Source organism: Oncorhynchus clarkii, chromosome 13, assembly GCF_045791955.1.
Source record: "Oncorhynchus clarkii lewisi isolate Uvic-CL-2024 chromosome 13, UVic_Ocla_1.0, whole genome shotgun sequence".
Classification (NCBI taxonomy): Eukaryota; Metazoa; Chordata; class Actinopteri; order Salmoniformes; family Salmonidae; genus Oncorhynchus; species Oncorhynchus clarkii.
Window position 1 is genome coordinate 36,241,195 of NC_092159.1, and position 14,214 is coordinate 36,255,408.

The 14,214-nt window shown below is 39.9% G+C and overlaps 1 protein-coding gene across 1 annotated transcript; it reads right to left on the reverse strand.

Annotated features, from left to right (window-relative positions):
* Window positions 1-9,899: 9,899 nt before the first annotated feature.
* Window positions 9,900-11,294, reverse strand: LOC139423922 (homeobox protein Hox-B13a-like). Its single transcript, XM_071175569.1, has 2 exons — window positions 10,628-11,294; window positions 9,900-10,147 (listed from the first exon to the last, which is right to left on the reverse strand). Exons 1-2 carry the CDS (start codon window positions 11,292-11,294, stop codon window positions 9,900-9,902), a joined length of 915 nt encoding a protein of 304 aa, XP_071031670.1.
* Window positions 11,295-14,214: the final 2,920 nt, after the last annotated feature.

Genomic DNA, 14,214 nt, shown 5'->3' on the forward strand with positions numbered 1-14,214 from the left:
TCTTTTTTAGAATGCAAAATTACAGCCCAGTATTTACATGTTTTCCAGCAAAATCTGAGGTATTTGACATGACACAGCATATGCTTATGCATAACAAAACATTGCACAATCCGACGGATGCATAAGATCCCACATTGCAGTATTTAGGCAGTAGCTCTTTCAGTCGCCTAGATTTTTCATTATAAGAAGTGTGTGTGCAGTAGGTATTGATAATTTATCATTTTACTGCTCACTGTGGTCATATCGCTTTCTACATTCAGGCTAAATGTATTAACAGTTCAACAACTTCCAATTGTAATCGATTGGTCATATTGAAGCCTGCATTTGGCAGTCTCTCTCTCTCTCTCTCTCTCTCTCTCTCTCTCTCTCTCTCTCTCTCTCTCTCTCTCTCTCTCTCTCTCTCTCTCTAGAACTAATACGGCTAAATGAGTCTTTGTTTACGCACTTATTGAAATAAAGATATTTGTAGCATATTACGTTTAGAATTTATATCACAGAACCACTAAACGTTTTGAATAGTATCAGAGGTCAAACACAGTAGGCCTGATTCATATCTCCAAATGGGAATGCAATAGATTAGTCGATCAAACATGTAACAATTCGGATTAAAAAATATTGCATTCGATTACTTTGTTCACCAGCTGTTACTTAGGCTATATGTACCCATACAGGTTACAACATTAATATAACGTTGTCTATATATCTTAAACCTGCACAATTCTGAAGTTGTACAACAATTGGTATCCCAATTTAGGCTAATTTAAGGGTTTAGAACCCTGGAAGCTACTGTCTGCCGGAGAGAAAAAAGTGATCAATTATGGCTGTAGAGAATGAATTAACGGAATCACAGGTTAGTCACGATTTTTTGTGTTATTGTTTTGGAAAAACGTTAAAATACACAACGGCCTGCAAAAACCACATATATCAGGCTATTTTGTGAACTGCGGTTTCGCTCCAACACCTGGCATCAACACTTGTCCATTATAGGCTATGCCTACACCACCGCCCCGGAGAGAAATGTCTGGCGTGAGGTGTTGACAAACCACCCACGTCATGATACAAAATTCCCTTTTTACTGGCCATCGAAATATGGAATCGGCAACCAGAAAATGCGAGTAAGGTCAATTTGGCCTCGGCCTCTAACACGCTGCTGATTCGCGTAGGGCACCTCTGCACTCTGGTGCGGCCCAACACATCTGGACCACATCCACGCGATGCCAGCGGGCTAGTGCACTGGGCTGCTAAAAACATCCACGCCTTTCATTACGATTCTAGTTACACAACTCATCCAGATGTACCGAGTCAGATTTTAATACGTGTGGAAGGCATGGAGCAAGGTTAAAGGGATAGTTTATCCGAATTACAAAATTACACATTGGTTTCCTTACCCTGTAAGCAATCAATGGGCAAGGTATGAGAGCAATCCATGCTTCGGTTTAGTTTCCCTGGGCACTGTTTCCACATGCTAATATTTTTGAATTCGTGGCACAAATCCCATTCAAGTCATGGGACCGATATGAGCTTTTCTTGCGTATCATGTCCAAATCATCCTAAGTATCTCAAATTATTCGTGAAGCTCAACAAAGTCACTTTTAGACGTTCTGAACTAAATGCTAATATCAGTCCCATGACTTGAATGGGATTTGTGCCACAAATGCTAAAATATTCGCACCCGGAAAGGGAAACTAAACTAAAGCATGGATTGCTGTCATATGTAAGGAAACCAACGTGTAATTTGGTAATTTGGGTGAACTGTTCCTTTAAGGAAATCTCCACACAACAGGTCAAGTTGAAATATGGAGGTTGTTGCTTACAATTACATAATTAACATGGTAGATATAGCTATATTTGTGTTATTCGGTTCCGATACACGAAATGTAAAAAAATATTTTTTGCAATTGTAGGCCATGAGTTAACCTGTAAAGCCATTATTGATTATTGACAATACATTCAGCATAATGTTATTGAAATTAATTATTGGTGGGCTAAATACATCCAAATGTAGCTAACAGTTATAACATAATAACTAGGTTCTAAAACTGGAGGTCAGTACGTAAATTATTTAAATGACAGGGAAAATAATGGAACCAATATTAGCCCAGTACAATGCAGAACGTTGCCTCACTTTCTTCCTAAACCAACTCCGATTTATATGGTCCACATAATTGTAGTGCCCCGTAAAATCTCATAGATGAGTTGTGTGTTGCATGCCAATACAATTGGTTATTTTACTGCGTAGTCTTAAAGTTGATCTCGGTTTAAGTAAGCGGGCTTTTCTTCTCAATCCGAACGATGCTATGATGTGGTTCCATTGCGCGGGGGTGGGCTGGTGATCATTAGCGCGCTCGAGAGTTCCAACTCGTGTTCCTGTTTGTCAACACCAACACTTCTCCCGCTGCTCCCAGATCCCCTGGCGACATAAGAAAAGAAAGCACCACCCTAACCAGACTCAAGATATACACCACACTAGCGCATGGCCAAAAGGCAGGCCAAGTCCATGCTGTCACACTTTAGTATAATTTCCTGTCAAATTATTTTCAGTATAGTCTTTATTCATCTTAAATATAGTTAATTTCTTTCCCTGTAAGTAGCCTAGCCTTGTCTCCCAGAGCCCCATTTATTCAGCCATATCCGGTAGCTGAAAATATAATAGTCTAGGCCTGGTTGAATGCGTCTATCCCAACAGTACCTTTGCTGGCGTATGGGCCTATCAATAACCTTTGGCATGACACTATGCAAGGAAGGTAAATAATGGCATACATACATACCTAACACGACGAGAGGCTTATCAATGAATCTTAATGACTCTCCTTTCCAAATGTAAGGTCAGTAAGTAAGTATCCAGCTTTGGCTAGTAGTTTGGTATCTTAATGTGAATATGTGGCGGGCATACATAAAACTTATACATTAAATAGTTATTGGTTGCAATTCTCACTGTTACTTTCATATAATTAATTCAAGATACAGACCTACAATAAACATTAGAATAGCCCTACGCTTTTTAGGTTTTTATTTGTAAATAAATATTACAGAGCTAACATGCCTAATAATAATACTACTACTACTATGTTGGCAACATATAGGGTAAACAGATACATTGTTGAAAACGATAGGCGTATGTAACTTTTGAGCATCTACACAGCGCTAGGCCAACAATTTATTTTGCTCAGCAACAGTGTAGCCATATTCTAGTGAGCGGTTCAAAATAGCACATTTGACCACTTGTATGGGCAGTAAACTTTAGCACGTGCACCGCCAGAAAATATTTGCAGTTGAGTTCATACCCTATTGGACTAGTGTTGGCACCAGCTGATGTGGTTGTAAGAAACACCACTTGTTTCTACAATCTATAGGCTCTTTATTAAAGCATTTGGGTAAATTCTAGCTCAGCTACAGTTTAGCTAGACTATTAGTGTTGTGCCGTTGTAAACGGGTCGTTAGGTGGTGATTTTCATCCATGATCTTTACCCACAATATCTTCTTACATATATATATATATATAATGTTTATCTTTGTAAATATTGTATATTTATTTATTTAACCTTTATTTAACTAGGCAAGTCAGTTAAGAACAAATTCTTATTTGCCGGGGAACAGTGGGTTAACTGAATTGTTCAGGGGCAGAACGACAGATTTTTTACCTTGTCAGCTCGGGGATTCAACCCAGCAACCTTTCGCTTACTGGCCCAACGCTCTAACCACTAGGCTACCTGCCGCCCCAAATATATAAATATTGTCAATGTTTTTATGTTATTTTGATATTGTCCCCGTTTTTGCCTATATGGGAATGCAGGTCCTATCCTCAATTCATTAAACATATGTCACCTTGCAGCTCAGGGAGCTCAGACTGAGCTGATCACTATTTCTAGGTGCATTGTTGGAGGCCTGGTGTGTAGAGTCATTTCCTCTTCCTCCTGCATGCAGCGGACACCTTTTGAGCCTCAGGTCCATTGACCACCTCTGTCCAGACAAGGGCCAGACTACTTATTGTTTACAAGATGTCTCAAGTTCAACTGCAAAGTCCACCGTGTGACAAAAGACTGTCCGCAATGCAGACTAGGGGGAGGAGGAGTCTGCAAAGTGAGAGTGTAGTAAACTGGGGGGGGGGGGGGGGGGGGGGGGGGGGGGGGGGGGTTGGCTGGACGTGAACTTGAGAGAGAAGAGTCTGGCATTCTAGAAACGAAGCATGCTCTTGGGACGGCCAGTTGGAGGGATATTGACATGGAAGTCATCGCGGGACGTAGCTTGGACTCTCTCCTTCTTGTCTTCAAGCCAGCCACCAAAAGCACTGTCAAAACATTAATATTTTAACATCGACAGATTGACATAATAATTTGTAATCTGCCTTGTTTTAAAAAAAAAAGTATTTTAAAGCACACTCAGAAGGTTCAAAGATTAGCCTGAGTGGCCGAATGTCTAAAATCTAAAATAAGCCTAACGTTACCATGTCCAAAAACATTTAATAGAATTAAGTCGTTTCAATAGGTTAACAATTATTAAACTGCTTTTCTCCTTTTAACTTTGTGTAACTTTCCTACCGCAATAGTTCATATTATCAGACAAAATACTCAAATGGAAAATAGGCGTATTAAAATATATATTTTACATTTGCTTCCAAATACCCGTCAATTTTCACAGACATAAACATTGTGTATGTCAAATAAATCGAATAAAGTAAAGTAGACCTAACTATGATATTAATGCATACATGAATAGCCAATATGTGACATAGCCTGTCCTATCATTAAATTCGTTTTGAGCGTCACACTTTGAAATGGCACTTTCTCCAGAGTTGGAATGCTGTGTGATGATGATAAGATCGGTTGCCTACTTCAAAAAGCCACGACATGCTATTCTTTACGGTTATGTTTAAAGGTATGAGGTTTGTTACACCTCGCTGAATCTTGAGCAAAGATATAGGCTATACTCCTAACATTAATATAGTATTGGTATTTGGATATAAAGCACACTCAATGTTATATTATATATATTATATTATGAGAATTCCCTAAATTTGCCTATATTTCACCAACGAGAGAAATACATGCCTATGTGGTGTGTCAACTAACCTTAAAACAGAGCACAGCAAAATGAAAGCAACAGGACGATGCAAAGGTGCTGATGTGCAGCCTTTGAATAACGACGCACCTTTTACACCCTGACTAACCTAGACCGGCGTTAAGAGTAGCAAGCAGCCGGAGCGCGCCTTAGCTCTGCTCCCTATCCAACAATTAAACTGTTCGGAACCGGACAGATACGTAAATCGCGTCTCAAAAGACTGTAAAAACAGATTATAGTGCGTAAAATTGCTTATCCAAACGAGCCAACATTCGGAGAATATTATTTCATAGTTACGCAGGAGGATAGCCACTATGAGGTCCTCTCAACACGAATGGAAGCATGTGTGGGGAACCAAGGTTAGAAGCTACTTTGAGAGCCTTTTCCATGACAAGATTGACACATAATGTTGTTTACGTTGTGAGATTCATTGTATATCCGAGATATGGACAACTGAAGATAATCAGATCTAGCATAACGGTGGCTATGGCCTATTCATAGGGACATAGAAACTCCCGTTCCCCGTATACATATTCATGATTAGCGTGAGACAAACGGTATTACTGATCTGGTGAGCACGTGACACTCAAGGTCAAGGACGGATTAAGGAAGTCTGCATTTGCCTCATGCTCCGTTTTCTTCTTGAACATCAAAACATTCCTCGTATCCACCCAGAACAGGACATATATGACTAACAACCAATATTGAATCTGCAACTCACTTCTTGACGCTTGAGGTGAATTTCAATTGTTTTAGTTTGCATATAAAGGCCTATAGCTGAAGTCAGTTGAACCTTTGTAGCCGTATTTGACTGATTTTCATTTTAAAATGAAATAGGCCTACCAATTAACAAAATCCTATCTAAACCATTCATATATATCTTGAAGTAGCCTATTGGCCTTAGGCCTGCGTAAACTTCCAAGGGTTCCAAGAGTATTAATGGAGCAGTAATAAAATAAATTCGTTTAGAATTCGTCACACTTTGAAATGGCACTTTCTTCAGAGTTGGAATGTTGTGTGATGATGATAAGATATGTTGCCTACTTCAAAAAGACATGCTATTCTTTATGGTTATGTTTAAAGTTTACACCTCGGTGAATCTTGAGCAAAAATGTAGGCTATACTCCTAAACCGTAATATTGTATTGGTATTTGGGTATACAGCACACTCAAGTCTCGGAGCGTTTGAGTTATGAGAATATCTTAAATTGACAAAAGCAAAATGATGATAACGTTCAACAAAAACCACACTATTGCGTCAGTACTGCGGCACTACAGCATCAATCATCCGTCACTCCAGAGTGGGATAGGCCCAGATGCACGTTAAAGTCCTTGAAGTGGATGCAGGTCATACGAAATGGGAAATGGCTATATTCCTATACATTGATAAAATATCGACCGATTACAATGTACTATTCAAGAGTAAAACAATGAATGATAGGGTCTGGTATTTCAACTAAGGGAAAATTGCAGCTTTATTGTATTGCTGGTGGAAAGCTACTTCCGTGCTTGATGCTCTCACATTGTGCGTTTTCTAAAGGAGGAGAAGGAACTCCCATTAAACCACAACGTAAACACAAAGCAGACGCGCCGTTTGTTAGAATGCTTTTGTCAAGTTCAATGTTAACCAGCGGTGGAAGGAATGGTGTTCTGCATTTATTGCCTAGCACAGTTCCGTGCAAGACACGTCTAGCCTAAGCTGTGTTGGTCTGAAAAGCAGCACTGCACATGCCGTGAAATCTTGGACTGAGAAATGACCGGTCCATTCAAAATCGCCATGAATTGGCTATAGGCCATGTTTATAAATCATTTAGTATAAAGCCCAAACTTAATTAGATATACTGGGGGAAAATACATCTTGAAATTGTATTTAACACAATGGAACTGAAATAACAACATTACAAAGAAGGTTTCAAATGGCAGGCATTGCTATTTACTGAGGCTTACCTGAATAGAAATGCTATGGGGCACATACAGCTGAACACTCAGGCTCATTTGTTCCTATGTCAGCAAAAAAAAAGTGACACAAACAAGCGCCTTGGAAATGGGCCTATGAGGTCTAATAGCTCCACGTGTTTTTAATCGTCTTATTTTGGTCTCGTACGTCAAGTGATGTCTGGTTCTGAGAGTAGCACCAAGATAATATAATAACATTTGTGGGTTTGGGTTGGAATACGAAAAAACTCAGATGGGTTTCCAAACGTCTCTCGCTATGAGTAAAGCCGCAGAAGGAAATGTACGACCTGAAGCGCTGGCATCATTATCTACAGTGTTGAATGGGCTTTGATGTAGTTGCTCTCAAATTCTGTCAGAATCCATACCAAAGCACAAACGTCCCCAATCCAGGTTGGACCGTAAGACTAGTGTTTCAGCTCGTCTTTGCAGTTGTTGAATTTATCAATGGAAAACTGAAATAACCTACATTTTGAAAATGAACACTGTTCTGACTATGTGGCTAGTAGTAGTGTATTATTATTACATTACTTTATGCAGCGTTTCCAAGGCTACATATGGCACATATTATGATACATAATATGGTATTGTGGTATATTATGGTATGGTCTTCATCAATGCGTCGGTAGTATATGCTTTAATCCGAAATCTCGCTCTGCTAAATTTTTCCATGGGCAACATTCCCCAAAAGTGTCTATATTTCACCAATGAGAGAAATTCATTCCTATGTGGTGTGTCAACTGACTTTAAAACAGAGCACAGCAAAATGAAAGCAACAGGACGATGCAAAGGTGATGATGTGCAGCCTTGGAATAACGACGCACCTTTTACACCCTGACTAAACTAGACCGGCGTTAAGAGTAGTATGTAGCCGGAGCGCGCCTTAGCTCTGCTCACTGTCCAACAATTAAACTGTTCGGAACCGGACATATACGTAAATCGCGTCTCAAAAGACTGTAAAAACAGATTATAGTGCATAACATTGCTTATCCAAACGAGCGAACATTCGGCGAATATTATTTCATAGTTACGCAGGAGGATAGCCATAAAAAAAATATTCATTTATTTAACTAGACAAGTCAGTTAAGAACAAATTATTATTTTCAATGAAGGCCTAGGAACAGGGACAGAACGAAAAAATGTGTACCTTGTCAGCTCGGTGATATGATCTTGCAAACTTTCGGTTACTAGTACAACGCTCTAACAACTAGGCTACCTGCCACCCCAAACAATATTGATACAAAATATTATTAACGTTGTGAGATTTACTGTATATCCGAGATATGAACAACTGAAGGTGGGGACCACGTGACACTTAAGGTCAAGGCCGGATTAAGGAAGTCTGCAGTTGGCTCATGCTCTGTTTTCTTCTTGAACATCAAAACATTTCTCGTATCCACCTAGAACAGGACATATAGACTAACGACCAATATTGAATATGCAACTAATTTCTTGACGCTTGAAGTGAATTTCATTTGTTTTAGTTTGCATATAAAGGCCTATAGCTGAAGTCAGTTTAACCTTTGTAGCCGTATTTGACTGATTTCGTATTGAATAGGCTAGTAATTATGATCATTTTAAATAGGCCTACCAAATTAACAAACTAAACTATTCATATATATTTTGAAGTAGCCTATTGGCCTAGGCCTGCGTAAACGCCCAAGGGTTCCAAGAGTATAAATGAAGCAGTATAAAGAGCATCAATAGCTGATACAAGTAAGGCTAACACAATAACATGTGTTTGCAGGCCTTCAACTTTCAAAGTATATTTAAGCAATAAGGCCCGATCGGGTGTGGTATATGGCCAATACACCACGGCTAAGGGCTGTTTTTACGCAGAGTGTCTGGACACAGTCCTTACACATACCATAAACCCCAGCAGTGCCTTATTGCTATTATAATCTGGTTACCAACGTAATTAGAACAGTAAAAATACATGTTGTCATACCCGTGGTATACAGTCTGATATACCACGGCTGTCAGCCAATCAGCATTCACCACCCAGTTTTTAATAAATAATATATTTGTCACAAACGGCACAGTAGCTTTTGCACATCACCAAAATCATGACCCCCGGAAAGACTTATTTAGCATGAAAAGCACGATATTATTTGTAGAGGGTATGGACACTTTAAAAGTTGGAATAAAAAAAAAGAAGTTTTGATGCAGCTTTCATGATGGAGCATAATATGTGAAATGTATCACTAACTTAATGCGTAAAACTCATATTTAAAATATATTATAAACGGTTTGAATGTAACTTTAAATTACACTGGAATTTCTGAACTCCATTTCTTGGTCTTAGACCATCCGTATTTCAATGTTTACTTCTACCAATCATTATTCTATCTTTATCTTTAACTCTCCCTATATAAACAGGGTTTGCAAACAGATTCACATATATAACACATATATTCCACGAAGTAACATTTAATTTATACAACATACTGGGATTAAAACAATTTATTAAGCATTACGCTATATTTTGTATAAGTACTGTTTTACAAGCGTTATAAACAGTAAATATTGGGAATATGATTGCATAATACGTTTCCTAGTCTACAGCAGTAACAACATTGACATACCTAACATATAGCCTATATATACCTTCATGTATAGCACGAGTTAAACAGTTAAGCAGATTTAAGTGTTACATTAAAGCAGGCAAGTGCTGTATTTACAGGCCTCTAAAATATTGTCTTTAGAGGGCTTGGTTCTTGTTTTATTTATTATTTTCAAAAGACGAATTGGAGATGCAATTGCGCAGACAAAATAGCCAAACAAATCCCAATCCAAAAAAAAGTACCACGTCGACGTTTTCTTTCCTTCATTTTTTGTTCATACACCAAAAACAATGTCCCTCATCCAAATCGTCTAGCTCAAGCCTGGCTACGGCGCACTGGTCTTGACTTTGGCCACGAACTTCTTCTCTTTAACTCTCCTGTTTTGAAACCAGATCGTAATCTGCCTTTCCGACAAGTTGGTTCCTGTTGAAATCTTTCTCCTCTTATCTTTCGTGATGAATTTGTTGGCGGCATACTCTTTTTCCAGTTCCTTTAGCTGCATCTTGGTGTACGGTATTCTTTTCTTTCTACCACGACGAAAGGAGTTGCCATCGTGTTGGTGGGCCACTACATCTGTAATGGACAACAAAGAGAAACTGGAGTCTGGAAAATGTGCATTTAATTCTATAATTCAGTCTTTCTCATTGAAAGGGATAACCCACGTTGCGTTTTTGGGGGGAAACGGCAGTGTATAACTGCCTACATATTGATGAATTAACACTACAATGAGGTATTCAGAAACTCAGAAAACCAGGAAGACTACAACGACCAAAATGGTCGCTCATATAAACGTGCGTGCCTATACAGAGACACATTATTAACATCCAATATTCAGCCCAAACATGTGATAGAATTGAGGGATTGAAAATCATCATGTATTCGATGGCGTGCGAATAATGCATAACATGAAGGGTGGTTATATTGCGAAATCATGCATTAGAAAAAGCGTGAATTAAATGTGCCTTATATAGGCTATCCAACCCATGTCACAATGTGTCCCATTACAGTAATCTAATAGTGTACTAAGACAGTGTTCAGAGCATATGTTTTTACCTGCCAATGCAGATTTCCAAAGGTGTCCGGCTTGACTCTGCTCCTTTGAGCAGTACATCTGGCCGCCCCAGCCATTCGTCAGTGCCCACGGCTGATAGCTGTCCATTGGAAGCAGCGTGTCGTGACGGGGCTCCCCTGACCCGAGAGTCTGCACCACCGACACGTCCAGGTAGCTCGCCATGGACTGGTAGGGGCTTGGGTACCCGTGGTAAAATGCGAATTCTTTAGCCCGGCTCGGGTATTCTTCAGACGTGACCGGGGTGTCCATGTATTTTTCCGCAGAGTAGCTGAGCGCGCTGGGCTGGGTGCAGGACTTGAGCGAACCCCGCCCCATTCTGCAGGGATAATAGCCGTTGCCAAAGTACCCATAGGGTAAGGGACCTGTGGAGGAGCCTTGAGGGACCGCGGGGCATGGTGTGCACTGTTTGCCTGGTTCCCCGGAGCTTGAGCCCGATACATCCAACGCGGAGTAGCCGGAGCTGTGCACCAAGCTAGAGGGGTGACCCCCCAGAGCGGAGTGGGCCATCAGATTCCTGCATTGGTTGGCCGCGAAATTGCCGCTACCAACCAGACCCTCCATGTTCTTGTTTAACTCATCCAAGTTGTTTTCATACACAAACATAACCGTGTCCGCCCAGCGAGGATTCAGGACCAAGGAGGTGGTCATATCACGCTCACCATTCGGACGGAGAATTCTGTTTCAAAGACCAAAGTCCAGAGTAGGACACCAGGTTACATCCACAGCTGTATTGACGCAACGGACCAAGGCATGGAATGGCGCATCGCCATTGGATGAAAAGCTTACCACGTGATAAATAAAACAAACCCTTGTTGGGGATGTCAGTCAAATTCATTATTTTTTATTGCTTTGGAGAAATGTCACGAGATGCTCTTCAGCGTATTGTTTTGTCATTTTCTATTCCCCAATTGTTGTGTTTTCGGCGGTTTCCATACACACACTGTCTCGAATAACACAATTCAACCTCTGACTACAATTCTGAAGCACAGCATAACAATAAACACGGTGAACAAAAGCCTTTCTACATGCATTTCGTACTGGATTTGTAGGGTGAATAAAGCTTCCCAAAGATCCATGCGTCTACCTCTCCAAAGGCCAATGGAAGCAGACCAACGCGCATGTAGCCATCACAATTATCCCTATTCTAAATCAAATGCCGTGAAAAGGGCTACCTATGTTAAGGCACGTCATACAATGATGGCACGAGGGCTATTTTACCTATGACATCTACTGAATGCGCAGATAATCTGGGAATGAATCACTTTGGCAATCACTCCATCAAAAGTCCAGTAATAATGTAACCTACTTTGAAAAATACTGTTTAATTTTTTTCTTTAAATAATTGCATAAAAATAATATAGGCATCACATAGATAAATGGTAATTCAAAATGAACACTGTTAAGACATGTTTTTTTTATTTTTTACTTTCACACAAAATGACTATTAATGTCGATTTTACCACAAAACCCAACAGATTATGTTACACCGTTTGCCTTTTTGGTTCAGATTTACTTAGCTAATGTAAAATGCTGAATATTTCCCAATGGTTATGGACATATTTAAAGACTTATAATCGTCCTTGCCAAATGCATGAAGAAAGTTTATCGTTGTCATAAAAGTATTCTCTAAGCATAACATAACATTACATACCTTCCACATTTTTGGGGGGCGGGGGGGGGGGGGGGGGGGGGGGGGGTCATAAAATAACTTCTTTGTAAGTTTAATAGTAAATTATGTGCGCTTTTTTAATATATCATGATCAATGTTTCATGGCTAAAAACATATTATTGAAGGAATCGTAAAGATCATTTATGAACGGGATTGGAGGTCTTAAGATTTCTAAAATACGGCTGAAGTTCAAATAGATTTATTGGGGTTTTGAGGCACTTCAGAGTAATATTCTTTGTGTAATCATTATTTCTGTGGTTATGACTGTAGTTATGAATTTAAGTATTTTATACTGAAATGCACAGGCCTATTGTCATTATTCGAGATATAGCTAAACGTGTCTAAATTAAATGTTTTATGTATGTTGGGGCTCCCGAGTGGCGCAGCGGTCTAAGTCACTGCATCTCAGTGCTAGAGGCGTCACTACAGACCCTGGTTCGGTTCCAGGCTGTATCACTGTCCGCGATAGGGTTTGGCCGGGGTAGGCAGTCATTGTAAATAATAATTTGTTCTTAACTGACTTGCATAGTTAAATAAAGGTTATAAATAAATAAATACATGTTATATCACAAACGTGTAAAACCTGAAATTAAGTGGTTGAAAAAAAGCAAAGTACGCGTTCATTCTGCCATGAAGTGGGTCTTAGTTCGGAAAATCTGTGTAGGCTACACGTCAAATGCTACACATAGTTTTTAGAGAACGACATGGAAAACACAATGAATAAGTAAATTGTTACTGGTTGCTCGTATAGCTTTTTCAAAGCTATCGCATGTTCACAAATGTGTTGAGCGAGATTGAATAAGTGGGCAAATGCTCATGGGCGTGTGCGTAAAAGTGGTGTTTCTATCTGAAATGTATCCTTATGCTGCAATGGAAAATCCTTGACCTCTCCGACTCTGCCATTTTGAAGGTAGGACTGATGTTATCTAGTTTTATGAAAACACATGTCAATCTGCTTCTGGAATTGCTATCAGGTATCGAAATGTACATTTCAGCTCAATGGCGCAGTTATGCATCTAATAGTTGACCTGCGTCAGCGAGAGACGCAAAAGGTCCAGCGATATGGACAATGTTTCAAACAATATAACTATATTGAAAATGTTTCAACCAATAAAAATAGGCTAAACTAGAGTATGATTCTTCTCATTAGTCAGGATTTGTACATTGTGTTTAAATGGGATAGGTAAAGACTATCATCTTTAGCCTCTACCCAGATTATTTAAATGCAACAGCCCCCTCCCCTCACTCATTCCAACCCTCACCACACACACACACACCCGCACGCACACAACCCCCAGACAGTAGTCTTTACACAGGGATCAGAATAGGCCCTCAAGGTCAAGGCCAAGTTTAAAGTGAGTCTGGCCCTCCCTGAAGGCTCTGTTTAGGCCGCCACCGACCAGACCAAAACGACCATGCCTGAGCAAATGCTCAAGTTCAAGGCTGCCTCTGTCTGTGTGCCATCATCACAGACACACAAGGCGCACAAATAGCATAAAACGTTTGTAAGCAGCACCTTTCTTTCATTTCAATCAAAGATAGACCTACAAACCACAGGGCAAGTGACTAGGCTAGCCTATATATGCTCAATTAATACATGATTTCTAAGATCATGTATTAAGAATGTAATCGTGTCTCTACGGTTTCCAAACGTATAAGACTCCTCTTGAATAATTGTGCAATAGTGCAGTATGTTATGCTGTTATGCGTGTTTGTCTGCAATGTCTTGGCTCCAAGAGGTGCAAAAAGCCTTCGCCTAATGGCACACGCTGTACTTGCGCACAGAGCTACTGTACGCAGGAAATGCCTTAATAGCCCTTATTGTCAAACTTCCTGCCCAGTTGTCGAGGCTCATAATGACTTCACAAAAGGGTCGGTGCATTTCACGGTTCTCTCGCT